Below are 15,408 nucleotides of genomic sequence, written 5' to 3' on the forward strand. Positions count from 1 at the left end.
ACAAAAGCCTGGGCACATTAATGTAAACATTTCCCTTGACTCGCTTCAAGCGAAGTCCGAAAAACTATAAACGTGTTGCAGACAAATATATTGTGACTAAATATTAATTTCTTTAGAAAACTCAATTCTTTTTGTCTGTCTTTTGTAAGTTCACTGTGCAGAGGTCTAATCTAGACGACAGGTATAATACAGGACCTCGAAGGCTTAAAGTATAATACTACGATTTCTTTTCTTGCATTTGTGTTTCCTGGTATTGATGCTCTTACGATTGTGGCAAGTTGTAAAGCATGAACAGGTGTGTTGGCAAACTTTTGACTGGTGTTGTGTGTATACATCACATGCATACACAGAATACACACAGAACTAACACACGTTGCATCAGGCGAAGAGCATTACGGCATAAAAGTGAAATGCATACACTGATTTCACTCCGCTGCCATGTTGAAATCGAAAAACGAGGCAGAGGTGGGAAGAAAACCGCAAGGACAGATAGACTGCAATGGTTTGGATTACCATCGGGTGTCTGTGACATGAATAAACAAATGATGCGTTTAAAAACAACGTTAGATTGGCTGTGTGTGCGCGAATGAAACCCGCTTATGGCAGTTTAAACAGTCACTAATATGTGATGGTACGGCTTAAGGGTCAAGTAAAACAGCTCGTGTGACATGCATGCTTATATTGTCACATTTAAGATCATAAATCGTTTTAATAACTCCATGTTGGTTGTCCAAACCATTGCAGTCTATCCGTCTCTCCGGTTTTCTTCCCACCTCTGCCTCGCTTTCGATTTCAACATGGCGGCGGCGTGAAATCAGTCTATGAGCTCAAGGTCGAAGTATGAACAGGTGATTTCTACACGACAACCAATGCATGACTGACAGTACCTGGAAGTTAAAGGGTGAAAAATCCGCCACCTACAGCAGGAAGAAAATTCAGCAAGCAGTTTAGCTACAGTGCGCGGCATGAGCGCAAACACAGAAATAACAAATATTCAACATAGAGATAAACAGCTGATAAATCACTCACGGATGAACGAGAATCCCGCGACTCCTGCTCATAATCAGGATTGACCTGTGAACAGGTGAGTGTAAACAAACTTAGAAAAACATCCTCAAAATGAACCCCTTGCGCAAATAAATCAGCTTAACGCTTTTGGCAATTAACTTAAAGACAGGAAATTCGGCACTCGTTCTTCAAACATGGCTTACTTGGTTAGCTGGACAAAATTCGGAATGCTATTATCAATATACGTTCTAGTCTTAATACAAAAAAAATCAGTTTGTCAAAGATTATGAAGGTACTTTATGTGCCTCCGGAAAAAAAAAGTCAAATGAAAGTCAAATTTGTTGAATTCGAGCAACACATGACCTTCTTAGGTCTTCAGTAGATGTTCCAACTTTACGTTCTTAAAACTAACCAAATAAGCCATGTGCAAAAAAAACACAGGCCGTGGGTCTGACTAAAGCTACACAATGTAAGATTTAACCATTCTGGCATTTGACTGAGCTACATTCAGCTCAGATGAGGATTGAGGCCTGGGTGTTGAGGGATGACGAAAATCTTACAGACTGCAGTTTCAGGGCTGAGAAAGTCTAAAGGAAGTTAGTAAGGTTCCCTACCCAGTGGGAGTGGTTAGTGCTGATCTGGGACCAGCTGGGGGAGGATCCAGAGATAGCAGAACACACCTCACTCACCTCTGCTGCCAGGTAGTGTCCTGTGGCCAAATGTTTAAACTTGAAAAGACTATTCCAATAGCCAGCGCCACCACGGCACGGGTCATGATGAACCACCTGAAACGGGATTGAATCTGACTTTAGAAATTGATGGCAAATGTATACTTGGGTCAAAAGGTACTTAAAGAAACAGTACAGTTTTGATACCAGAGACTTTTTAATTGGGCTGGTACCTCTACTTCCCACAATGCTTTGCTGCTGGTGGCAGAGGTGGCGGACTGGCGGCCGGTGGTGCGCAAGAACACGTACTGGTTCTTCCTGTGTTCATCGCAAGTGAGAAACTTCTCCTGCTCAGCGTGGAAAAGTCGCACGACATCACCCTTGTAAACCAGAAAGACAGAGACAGTCACAGGAGGAAAAACCACAGCTTATATCCCATATCTGTGATGCATCTACCCCTTTAAGAATGTCTTCCTTGTTGTCCCTCCATTTCATAAATAAAACAATCTTCCAACTAGTGTTGCAGTTCACAGAGTTCACCTGAGGAGACAAAGAGAATTAGAGTGAGAGTCTATGTAAAAGAGAAGTTAAGTCAACAGCAGGGTTTTTGGCTTAAGCACCTAATGAAAACGCTTATTTCCCACAGTGATAGTCTCGCAAAGAAAGCATCTCAAAAAAATTCACCATCAGCATGAAATTTCAAAATCTCTAACTGCATCTAAAGTCATTTCAGCTTTAGGCAGCTGATTATATTTAGGCAGGAAATATTCCCGTTTACAGCACTTACAAAACTATTAAGAGCAGAACTGCGCTAATAGTCTCATTCGCACTTGCACAAAAACAAAACAAACAGAAATGCTGATCAGCTGAAATAAAAAGCAAATGAACCTCATTGCAGCCGGGATTGTCCACCAGCTGATGGCTGCTGGCGTGAAGAGGCTGTCCGGCATTCACGGGATTCAAAACTACTTTGTCACCAATCACAACCTAAAAAAAAACAATACAAAATAAGCAACAAAAACTAAATTTTGTACAAAACCTGTTGCCAGGTCATTGATACATTTCTATAGTTTGTAGGATGTCAGTGGTTGCTAAATCATTTCTAGAGTGTTCAGGGTGGTTGCTTTGTTGTAGTAAAAGTGTAATCCCAGACAGCACCAGCACGTGTCTGCTAAAGATCTGGAAAACATCTGCTGTGTAAAAACATCTGATAAACATCTTAGAAAGAGCAGTTTTACATACATTCTAAATCATAAACATCTTATAGACATCTTCGAGATGACGCTTCACATTGCAAACAATAAAAAATGTTTTTTTTTAATACGTCTTGCAGATGTACAGATATCAAATAGATGTCTTCCAGATGTATGTGTGCTATCAGGAATAGTGGCCAATATCTTTTTTTTATATAATACTATAAAATATTATAGCAAATATAGCATTTAATATAATACAGTTTATTATAGTAAACCATGTTATTTGGCTGTTTGACTAAAATTTGTATTACCGTAATTTTGCTACAAGTACCACAGGTTAACTGTGGAACTTTGGTGAGACCATAGAGAATTTGTGGTTGCTATGGTAAAAATATGGTACATTTTTTATCCAGAATGTATTGTTTGGCATGGTTTATTACAATTTTAAGAGGAAACTGCTAAGAAAAGTTAAACGTAAAGCTCTAAACAAATCTCTAAATTGAAGTATATGAGCAATAATAATAGTGATGATTGCCTTGAAGAGCACCACAAATGAAAAGATACTGAGAAACTGTCAGTAGCCCAAAAACAGTTTTATCGCAAAATAAAACGTGGTTTAAATCACTTTAAAAAACAATGGCGGTTGGCATTTGTCCATGTGTGACGTACAGCCGAGTTGTACAGCTGAGCCGTGGGCTTGCGAGTTTCAAAAATCTGCCAGGGGTTAAAAGGCAAATCCATATAAGACCGGTACATAAATTCAGCTCATGACTTCAGGTAGCCTTTCTATGGACAGAGACGTTTTCAGTGTGAACCAAAAATATTGAAATTCATTGTACTTCCAAGTTAATCGGATAAAACCAGAATGCATTTTTACAACGATTCAAGTTTAAATGTATCCATAATAACAGCATGATGCCTGCAATAATGCCTGATAATAAAACCACATAAAGAAATGTAGCAATAACAAAGCTAAAAAAATTGATATACTCAAGGCTCAAGGAAATCTGAACAAATCTTCTGATATGTTTTAATAGTAAAACCCAAAGGGACAAAACACTAGTAAAAACTTCACATTTTCTTTAGTTGTTAATATAAGCCACACCAAAAAATGCAACGAAAAAATTTGATTTGAACCATGTAAACAACTAACATAAAATTTTGACACAATCCACACAAATCTATGGAAACAGTTTCCACACAATGTGATCCAAAATGTAAATCTAGACTCTTTTTACTTACACTGTCTCCTAAGGAGCGAAGTTTATAAAAGGGCTGTATGTAGAACCACGAGCCTTCGTTTCCAGCCGAGTCCAGCGTCACACGCATGGCGTTCTTCTCCAGCAAAGCGGGCAGACGTTTATTCACCGTGAGGTACTTATTGCTTTTTAAATGCAACAGCTGTGAAATTAACCAACAAACTTCTATGATTGGTAGTGCAGTGTATCTATGCAAAACCTCATTCATCTTTAGAAATTTTAGCTCAGGTCATGTTTGTCATGCAGCACTGTTCATATGACATACTGTGAAATAAATTATGCAGGACAATCATGAACAGAGCCTAATGACATTGGCACTAAAATAACACTGAACAATACATTTTTTATTCTGCCAAGTGAACTGGACAGTGTGAGATCCCTGTGCTTTCCATCTGCCAGCTGGCTGCCCTACCTGAATAACATTTCCGTACTGAATCACCGTTCCTAACAGCTTCCGGTTTTCTGATTCGTTCTGTTTCTTCTCTAGATCAGCAGCGTGCTGAAAAACAAACCAGTATAAAAATATGCATGCATACAGATTTACAAAAATGTACAGCTTTAGACACATTAACTCAACTAACTTGTATGACGGATGTAACAAAATTGCTATTGATTTTTTTTTCAATATCAAATAACTTACATTAAAATAAAATGAAAGCGCGAACAAATGATGGTGCGCAAACCTTTGTGCAATCAAAAAACTTTTTGTGAGAAAGATGTAATGTTGACAGAGGGCCTTGCATTAGGCCTCCATCTCAGAAACAGAAAACATAAATGTGTGAGCCTGTCTCACGTGTAGTTTGTTAAGAAGCACTGTGTCTGTGGTGTTGTTTCCTCCTGGTTTCGCCGCTTTCCAGAACTGTTTTTGGGCCGAGTATCTATTCATGGGACACAGCTTGAACAGGCAGTCTGAAAGGAAAGACAAAATGGCACATACCTTAAACATGCAGAAATCGTCAGAATTTTTTTTACATGCCTGTGTTAAAGGAACACTCCACTTTTTTTGGAAATAGGCTCATTCTCCAACTCCCCCAGAGTTAATAAGTTCAGTTTTACCGTTTTGGAATCTATTCAGCCGATTTTCCGGGTCTGACGATAGCACTTTTAGCATAGCTTAGCATAGATCATTGAATCCAATTAGACCAGTATCATCGCGTTCAAAAGTGACCAAAGAGTTTTGATATTTTTCCTATTTAAAACTCGACTCTTCTGTACTTATATCGTGTGCTAAGACCGGCGGAAAATGAAAAGTTGCGATTTTCTAGGCCGATATGATTAGGAACTATACTCCAGTGGTTCTCAAACTGGGGGCCGTGGCCCCCTGGGGGGCCCCAAGATGGATCCAGGGGGGTCACAGATTTTGTGGCATTTTATGAAATATAGAAGTTTATCATAGATTTTATGCAATCAAACATCAGAAAAATGATACCACCAACCAAAAGAATTGAGGTTCCAGCATTGTATAACTGAATGTTTTTGGTTTAATTAAAATTCTAAGTTTAAGATTATACGTCTTTATATGGGGGGCCGCAAAGCGATGCACTTAACACAAAAAGGGCCTTACAACGAAAAAGTTTGAGAAGCACTGCTATACTCCCATTCCAGCGTAATAATAAAGGAAGTTTGCTGCCGTAACATGGTCAAAGCAGGCGCAGTGATATCACGCAGCGCATGTGTAAATAGGTTAACTTACACATCTCAATATTTTGAACAAAATTCAAAAATGAAACTGAAATTCAAATAACATTTATTTTCAAAATAGTAACAATTTCAGTAACTTATTTTGTTGCACATACAACTTAATAAAGAATTTTAACATTTTAAGGCTTAACTGAAATTAGAATTAAGATCAGTGTCAATTTTGACAGCAAATTTTGATTTAGTTTTAGTCATCCCAATTTATCATAGTTTTTGGATTAACTCATTTAATTGGTGTAATTAAATGTTCCATACAAAGATTGAACTGTTTCGACATAATTGACTTTACCTTGGAATTAAATGAAACCACGTCATTACCTTTATTTTTCAGAAAAGTTGAGTAACTACTGGATATGCATTGTTGTAACACAGAGAATATTAGACCATGAACGACATGTAGCAGTTCATTCAGTCTCATTTTGACTCAATTGACTCGTTCGTTCAGTGAAGGGCGTGTTCATTCAGTACATTCAACCAATGACACGCTCTGACAGAGCTCACGCTCAAGCGCTATTGGCTCGTGTCTCTTTGAAGCTGCGCTGTCTTTGCTTGTGGCAGTAATGAATGAGAAAAATCTTTCAAAAAGACATATTACATAAACTGTATTATATTTCTTCAATCATGCAATTCACATACTTGTTTTTTAGCATGTCATTTGATCGTTTAATGTACAGTACGACTCACTTCATCACTTCTCTGATCGGAACAGCGCTGGTTTCTTTTGGCTTACTTTATGTTGCAGATCACGTTATGCAGCAGCTCACGTTAGTGGATAAACTAACACTGGCAATTAAAATAGTTTGTGCTGCCTTTCTAATGAGTTTCGGGGTGACTCGCCTGCAGTCACGCTTCAAGTTTGCTGTGTATTAACGGCGATTGTGAAGGAAATATGACGCTTTGTAAACCACTTGGAGAGACAGATTGTGTCTTGTGCTTCTCTCTCTACCGCATATGTGAGATAAGCACACGTGACGCGCTGGCGCAGAGTAGGTAGCGTCTCGACCGCTGAACGAATAGAATTAAACATATCGTAAAATATCCCCATCTCTCTACGATGCGCATCGTAACATTTTTGCATCGCGAAATATTGTAATATGAAGTATGGTTACACCCCTAATGCTAAGCTATGCTAAAAGTGCTATCGCCAGACCCGGAGATCGGCTGAATAGATTCCAAAGCGGTAAAACTGAACTTATTAACTCTGGGGGAGTTGGAGAATGAGCCTATTTCCAAAAAAAGTGGAGTGTTCCTTTAACCTTTGAGTGTGACCCTTCATTCCACACAAAGCATAAATGACCTTTCAAATAGAACATTTCAAAAACCGGAATAAGTCCATTAGTACCGTTTAGCAAAAGTGTATTTAAACATTTTCGGAACAGATAAAAGCAGGTAATTCCCAGAGACTGTGACCCATTTAACTGAACTCATTACAGAAACAAATGGGGATAAAACACACAAATAACTGCAGACACAACTGACAATTCATTTTGTTTCCATAAGAGACGAACAGACAATTCACTTTTACATTGACTATGGCTTACTAAATGGCTTGTTTGGCCTGAAAAGGATAGTGTTGTGAATCAAACAGAGTTATCACATAGTGTCTGATGAAACAACACCATTAACCAATAAAACAATAAAAAATCAACAAAATTTAGGAACAATTCTAATCTTTACATACTGTTAGAATGAGAGCCTATATTTAAATTAAAGGGATACAGGTTTTCAGTTTAAAATGACAAATGGGTAAATAATGACAAAATTGTATTTTTTGCATGAACTGTTTCTTTAAAAGGCAGTTACACTCATGAAGATAGAGTGTTGGGCTACCTGAGGGCCGGTAAAAGGAAGTTAAGAGTACCAGTGAGGGGAGGGGAACTACACAAGGGGACGTGATTAAGTGTGACGAGTAAAAATAGCTCTTCAACCGCAGAGCACACTGAGAAACGTGGCCAACGTAGCGCTAGCGCTCTGGGATTAGAGAGGTGGAGGCAAACTGTAGGAGGGGAGGAGGAAAGTTAGGAGAGAAGGATGCGGGGAGAAAGTGGGACAGTGAGAAGAACGGAGAGAATGAGGAAGAGCTATGTAGGTTGATAAGGCTGAGGGGCAATGATAGGTCAAATTCAGAGAGAGAGGCAGTCAGCCTGAGCTAAACCACAGACAGGTGATCACAACACAACAATCTTGATACAACTTAAAGCTTGTTATCCATCATTTAACTCTCACTTTAAAATAAAGTCCAGTTTTTTGTGTGTGTTTTTTTTGGAAGAACAGCATCTCTGCCATATTAGCAGACAGCTGGTTCTGATAAAACTGACTGCGATAAGTTTAAAAATCCCTTAGCCCAGATATCGACCTTTGCGATCAGCTCATGGCATCCCTAATGCATACATTTATATTTAAGTATTCGACAAAAGCTGAAATCCAAAGTGACTGACAGTGCATTCAAGCTATTTTAAACTTGAAACGGGACCTATGAAGTTCGCACTGCTAACATAATTCTCTACCAAATGCTAAAGAAATACACAAATCTCTGACAACATGTCATACGAAAACATCTGCAGAAATATCATTCAGTTGTGTCATAAGGTGTCAAAGAAACCACTTCCACTAAACAGTACGTTTATTATTTCTGTTCCGGTGCCAACAAAACCACCTGTTCATTTTTTGCTCACTTAGTTTTCCCTATACTGAGCAAAACTGGTATAAAAGAAGCAACGCCCAGAATACTGTACGAAAAACACCTCATGAGAAAAATCTGTGATACATTTTCATACATTTGGTTTGCTGTGCATCAACTGAAAAACAGCACTTTTTTATAATTTTGTTTACACATCAACAAGCAGAAGGTCTACTGAAGAATCCCAGCGATACCAAAGAGAAACCTAGTGAACCTGTACCAGGATCAGAACGGAAGGGTAAACGCTTGAAAAGCTCTCTGGAAAGCAGGTCTTTAAACCAGCTTAAGTGGGCTATTAATACCATCAGGGATCTGAAGATTTAGCGCTAGCACCGGTCTCTGAAACAGCCACTGAGATACCAGAGCAAAAGAGCAGATCTTTCCTGCATATCAGCATCTCATTCTCAAACTTACAATTTTGCAAGTGCTCATTATCCACTTTCACTGCCACAACACCTTTGCAAAAGCAAGTCGAACACAAGAAAGCAGAAGTAGCCTGATTTGTTTCTTATGCGTTCTACATGGACCTTGTGCGTCATATGCAGATTCATATTTGAATGATGTCTGTTGTCATTGAATAAAAAGCCTGACACATCATTCACTGTAACATTTATCATTACTCCAACAAAATTACATGCTTATGGCTACACAGACCCACAAACTGTGTCCACAAATTGTTGCCATCTTGAAAGCAAAGCTGCACGTCATCTCATGTCGACCAATCAGCTTTTATTATTTTAAACAGAAACCCACTGGTATTAAAATAGACTTTGCGTGGGGTATTTCAGAGTAGAGAAATCAATTTACACATACTGTTGTCAATATTAAGGTTGGCATGTAGGTGCTTACATGAAAACAGAATCACTTAATGAAAATCCCGATGCTTCATCCATATGCATACAGTTCACTGCAACATTTCTCAATACTCTACCAAAATAAGAGGTATTTAGCAATAAATAGTAAAAAGTTAGTATCAAACATCCCTCAAGACACCAGGTATCTGAGTGTTCATACAAAGGAGTTACGCTCTATGAAACACGTTCTGACTGTGCAGGAATAAAGTGCTGGTCTGAAACTGTGTTTGGCATGTACCTGAGGTCATTATCTGTAGTATCAGTTTAAAGGACAGTTGCACTTTTGGAATAAATTGGTTCTAACAGGTTACAGTAGGACACCCGAGACGAGAAACCTGCGGTAAACTCCAAACCTGGGCCCGTATTCTTAAAGCTTCTAAGAATCCTCTAAGAAAGCTCTTAATTTAGCTTAAAAACTTCTACGTCGGAGTCTTAGCTTAAAAACGATTCAGGACCAATCTGAGAGAAACTCTGAGCAAGGAAAAGACAAAAACTTTTATTTTAGTGAGGAGGCGGGGCTGACCCCGTTGCTATGTATGACACAGTCTTTTTAAGACTGTGATTGGTTGGTTGACCAAGAAGGTAAAAAAAGAGCGCTTTTAATAGGGTCATTAGTTTGAAATTGCACCTGTTTTACCGTACTCACGCACACGCGCACACATACCCGCACTATATATATATTGTCATGCATTGCAACACACTTCTCACTTTTCGTGTTTCGTCCATTTTCTCTGCTGCTAAAGAAACTCTGAAGTCTCTTAAAAGTCCTCCTCGCTACTCCTAAAATTTTGGACCTTAAGGGCTCTTTTAAGAGTTAAGATACTTTATGAATTACTTCCTTCTTTACTAGGATCTTTTCTGTAATTCTAAGGAGAAACTAAGGAGAATTTTCTTAGAATTTTGTCACTAGGAGCAACTCTTTGCGCTAAGATTTCTCATGAATACGGGCCCTGGTGCATGTGTTCACCTCCACAGCTGTGCCTCAACCAAACAGGAAGAGAACAAACATATTTGTTCAGTGGTGTGTGCAGATACAAGCCGAATTATTCAACATCCGCATTATTGTAAAAATGGTGTCATGGTACAGCTCCAACACCAGCACATTAACGTTCAGTGTAGACTTTTACTGAGGACGATGCACGTGTACCTCAGGTGTGCTTTTTATTGGCTCTTACTAGACCTCTGTCATCACAACACAAAGCATCCATTGTCCCAGCTTCTGGATCCATTTCAACACCAGTCTTAAAATACCTTGTTTAAAGAGCCAATGGCATAGTATCTTAATGACTAAGTATTTTCTAAAAACATGGTACTATGCAGTGCTTAAAAAGTGCTGTAGGGTTTAGAGAAAAGCATTTATAGTTAATCAGAACAGTCAACATTTTAAAGGTCCAGTGTGTCATTTTTTGGAGGATCTATTGACAGAAATGCAATATAATATACTACATAATGAAGCGTTATGTTTTTATTACCTTAGAATGAGCGATTTCTATCTAAATACACCACGGGTCCCCTTACATAGAGTTCATGTTGTTTCTACAGTAGCCCTAAACAGACAAACTGCTCTACAGAGCGCGTTTCGTAAATACGTTATCTCCTTCGGCAAAGAAGCGAAAATGTGATGACATCCTAAAATATGCAATATGCAGATGCACTACAGCTCCCCCTAGTGTCTTCTATAGAGATGTGCAATCATTGCGATGATCTGAAACCATCGCGATGAGGTCAAACAATCGCGATGAGACGATTATTTAATAATCGTGACAGCCCTAGTGATGACATCGTTGTCCTGTGCCAGTTGCCGTAGCTACTGGTAGTGCTTCAAAAGGGAGGAGTGGAGTGAGCCGTTGGTTCACAACCTCACCACTAGATGCCGCTAAAATTTCCACAATGCTCCTTTAAATAATTTTATACAGATCGCCCATACATCCATAGCTAAAATGAAAAGACACTAGCATTTCCCTGCAGAATGAAACCTTTTAGCTACCATTTACACTTTCACTTTACCAAAGTTATTTTATTCAAATGAGATTAAACTAGACATAAACATAAACCTGTAAACATAGACGCTTAAAACAGTAACACATCTGCTTGGATCTACATACAAATTTGATTCGTTTTTCAAATCTTATTTTAGGACTGGATTTTCAATCTGACTTCTTTGTCTATTTGCAGGAGATAAAATCAGATCAGTTTCTTCAGAGTGCAGTCAATATCCGGCATATCTACATTAGTTGCAACAATAATGACTTAAGTGCCAAGAGACGGAATCGTTACGGTCTCTGTAAAGAGTAAATAGAAACAGATCATTTGAGTCAGCTTTGTCCAGTTTTTCTGTCTACAGCTTACCAACTCAATGTGACAACTGATGTGAACTATGCTGAGAGCAGTTAATGTTATTCCAAAGCCTGAAATGAAGCTGGTTGTTTCCCTAATATTTGCATAAGGTTTCGGTTATAATGTGACAGCCATCTGCTGTGTTCAATGCCAAACAGTTCAGAAAAAGAAACTATGACCACAGCAAACATGACCCTGCGATATGACAAGTTTATAGAAGCGCTTTGTGTTTGGTTAGAAACGTTCAATTAAGTGTCATTTTCATATGTGCACTGCAGAATGATATCTCTGAAGCTGTAAATGCTTTTTATTACACTTTTATCTGAAGTTACTTACAAATGAGAGAGGATTAATATTGTGTCTTTGAAGCAAAATGTTCTTATGTTCAAAAAAATACCATCACTTGGAGTGAGCTGTGGATAGGGTTGGGCGATGTCTAACAAATTTGCAGTGAAACATCGCGATGGACAATGACATCGGGGGGGGGATGAGGCGGGGGTTATATCAGTTTGCTAGATGGCCATCTGCCAAAACAATTACTGTATATCAGGGCTCCAGACTGCAACCAAATCGCATTTTGCGCCAATTTTCAAGACAGCGTGAGCATTTTTACAAGTACTCGCGCATGTACGACCTGCAAATTTGAAATTTCTTCCAGTTGTTATTTCATGTGGAAAGACGAGTAGATCTTGAGCCCACCTGTGTAGGCTGTGTGTGTGATTATCAAGTATATTATAATCAAGTAATCTGGCCTTTTTATAAGTCTTTTGGATATATTATAGTACTAGAGGGGTAGAATAAACCATCGATCCCATTCTGAGCTGTCCTTGCCTCTCATCTTCATACATTAAACCCAACATCTTTCTTTCAAAAACTGTCAAGCCGAAGCCAAGATGATATATAATCCTGCCTGCCATGCATCTAGATTTAATCTAATAGACAAAGACAGAAATACACAAACATGCCACACAGAAGAGATGCTAAGAAACACAAAATAAACGCCACAGACACATGCATCAAACAACAAACGGACAAAGAACATGTCCATCTTCCACAGCAGTGACCTTCACCTGAGTGACTGCAAAACACAATAACACTAAAGCCTTCAGCAAGCATTCAATACAAGGAAGATACATCTGATTATGTGCTCAGTTAAAGGTTCAGTTTGTAAAAACCGCCGCTAGAGGGGGAACGATCAAAACAACAACAATGCCGTAGCTTGATGACGTTGTGAAGGAGCGTGGAATGATGGGATCTGTTGTCTTCAACTCCACCGCTGATGGCCATCAATCAGACGGGAACGAGAAATCATGTTAGCGGATGAGGTAAAGTTTTATAAATGTTGCGAATAATTGTGGTCCATAAATAAGTGATTGCTCGAAAAAAGCTAGTGGCTTGCTAGACGCTAGACACTACTTCCGCATTTGTCCACGACACTGTTGTCATGCGGTTTCTATGTCATGAAAGGCGGTAAGAAAAGGTAACGCCGATATGACGCCATTGACCGGCGACTGCACAGCCCCGTGTCACTGTTTAGAATGGTGATTTTCTCACGATTTACAAGTAGTTGGAAACATTTGAGATATTGTAAGTACTCAGCTGAACAAAATGTATAACACTAGCCAAGTGGTTTGGGGATATTTTACTGCAAAATTGTTACAAAATGCACCTTTAATAAGCACATAATCAAGACAGCGAACAAAAACACATCTCTTAAGGCCTGTAGTTACTAGTACAACCAACAACAACAGACTACCAAAAACTCAACCATAGATGTGCTGTCAATTCTCAGGGGGTAATAAGTGAAATACCCTGAATTGGGTAAATAAATCTATGCCAGATGGGATGAAATAATGTCAAGTCAAATTAAATGATAAATTCCCCAGAAATACCATGACTTTAGTAGAAGGGTCAGAAACCTCACTGGTAGAAATGGGATTTCATTTTAAGGATCAGAGAGAAAGCCAAATAAGTATTGCAAGGTTATTACGCCTGGAACATGCCAGTGTGATACAGCAGATATTGTACATCTCGTAAGACAAATTGCTCACAGTGCTCCTCAAGTGATTTTGGATAAAAGCGTCTACTAGGCAGATGTAAATGGAAACCCAGTTTTAATGCAATTTTTATGGATATGAACAGCTGATAGAAAGGTGCATTCACAAAGTGAGATCTTAAAACAAGCATCTCAGCTGGATGTAAAAGTAACATCTAACTCCACTAAAAAAAGAAACACTCTAAAACATCGAGGGTTCACTAAAGCAGCGCAGCTGCTCTTCCAACAGAAAATCCTCAGAGATTAACTGAGAGACATTTGCAGGCTGTGTGAGAGGGAAACCTTAAGCACATTCAAAAACCCCTGCCTGCAAAGCCGATGCCTTAAAAACAGCTGCAAATGACAGTTCGCTTGACACGTCTGAAATCCTGTTTACTATGTGAATACAGCATTTACAATGAGAAAAAATTTGTCTATGATAGTGACAATCTATGCCAGTGCTCTCAAGTGCCTATAAAATTGGAAAATGTTTTCAATGCCACTATAACCCCTGATGGAAACAGATTTACAGACCTTATAAGGACAGCCCACCTGAAGTATGCTGGGGTTGAGTTTCTTTCTCAATAATGAATGCAACTGTTTGAGATCAACCATTGTGTGCTTTGAACTAGGGGTGGGCGGAAGGGCCAAAAAAATTCACGGAATGAGTCATTTTATTTAAGGGTGACGATATATTTTGCGATAACAATCTCCCGTTATAATTCTATATCTTATACCTAATTTTTTGATTGATTTACTTTATTTATTTACTACAGTTCATTTAAATGCTCACCATAGTTAAAATGTAGGCAAGTTATGAAAATGTACTAACGATATCAGATTAAGTTCTGATGATCAGATTTATTATTTATTTATATTTATCTTCTGGCTATATCATATGTATACAGTAGGAAGATAGACAACATGTATAAAAATGAAGTATGAATATATGCACAAACAATGAGAGTACATGACTGGTGTTATAAACTGGTGTTCTTCTTCGCTCATCGCTCTTCATTCTCTATTAGACGAGCATTTTTACTTGCGACTCTTTGTCTTTAGGTTCGTTTATTCTGGCGCTTGTCTTTGCACTGCGAGTCTCTGGTGACTCCACACACGTCTCCCAAAACGGGGGTAAGCGGCGTGTCACGTCAAAGCGCTCACGCGGCGAGCATCATCGCGCGTTTCACCTTGGCACGCCTAAAGTTAAACTTTATTAAAACTATTAACAGTTTTACAAAGCGACCTGACTTCTGAAATACGTAGTGACACATGCAGATCCCTGCACGAGCACTGCGGGTCAGCGAGAAAGCGTCGGACTGGAGCGGATCACAAAATTATAGACTGAAAGAAGGTCACAAGAATATTTGATACGTTCATTTGTTACGGGTGGATTAATTCACATGTTTTTTCAGAATAACTTGCAGAGCGCCGAGTTAACCAATCCTACTTATTTACATTCTGCGGAATACACGGAATAGAAATATCTCTTACGGTTGACATTTCATTCCGCGGTAACAGAATATTCCGTCATACCGCCCAGCCCTACTTTGAACTTACAACCTTCACTAGCTATAATGGAATGATCTAGTTTTCCAGTCCTGTTCAATAGTATACTACAGAAAACTGAGACCTTGGACACATTCGGGCAGATAATGCAAACAATGCATCAG

At 38.8% G+C, this 15,408-nt stretch overlaps 1 protein-coding gene across 16 annotated transcripts in view; it reads right to left on the minus strand.

Moving 5' to 3' along the window:
- itpr1b (inositol 1,4,5-trisphosphate receptor, type 1b) overlaps positions 1-15,408 on the minus strand; it is a 109,005-nt gene that overhangs the window by 85,676 nt on the left and 7,921 nt on the right. For 7 of the 16 annotated variants that reach the window (XM_057362366.1, XM_057362358.1, XM_057362365.1 and 4 more), the window contains exons 4-12: positions 4,925-5,040; positions 4,544-4,630; positions 4,115-4,273; positions 2,565-2,663; positions 2,133-2,216; positions 1,910-2,056; positions 1,623-1,793; positions 1,030-1,074; positions 888-917 (exon numbers count right to left, since the gene is read on the minus strand). In XM_057362366.1, coding sequence (XP_057218349.1) covers positions 888-917; positions 1,030-1,074; positions 1,623-1,793; positions 1,910-2,056; positions 2,133-2,216; positions 2,565-2,663; positions 4,115-4,273; positions 4,544-4,630; positions 4,925-5,040 — 938 coding nt within the window. The remainder of the gene's footprint in view (positions 1-887; positions 918-1,029; positions 1,075-1,622; positions 1,794-1,909; positions 2,057-2,132; positions 2,217-2,564; positions 2,664-4,114; positions 4,274-4,543; positions 4,631-4,924; positions 5,041-15,408) is intronic. The other 9 variants (XM_057362369.1, XM_057362370.1, XM_057362364.1 and 6 more) reach the window with 5 other exon arrangements.

Source organism: Triplophysa rosa, linkage group LG20, assembly GCF_024868665.1.
Source record: "Triplophysa rosa linkage group LG20, Trosa_1v2, whole genome shotgun sequence".
Classification (NCBI taxonomy): domain Eukaryota; kingdom Metazoa; phylum Chordata; class Actinopteri; order Cypriniformes; family Nemacheilidae; genus Triplophysa; species Triplophysa rosa.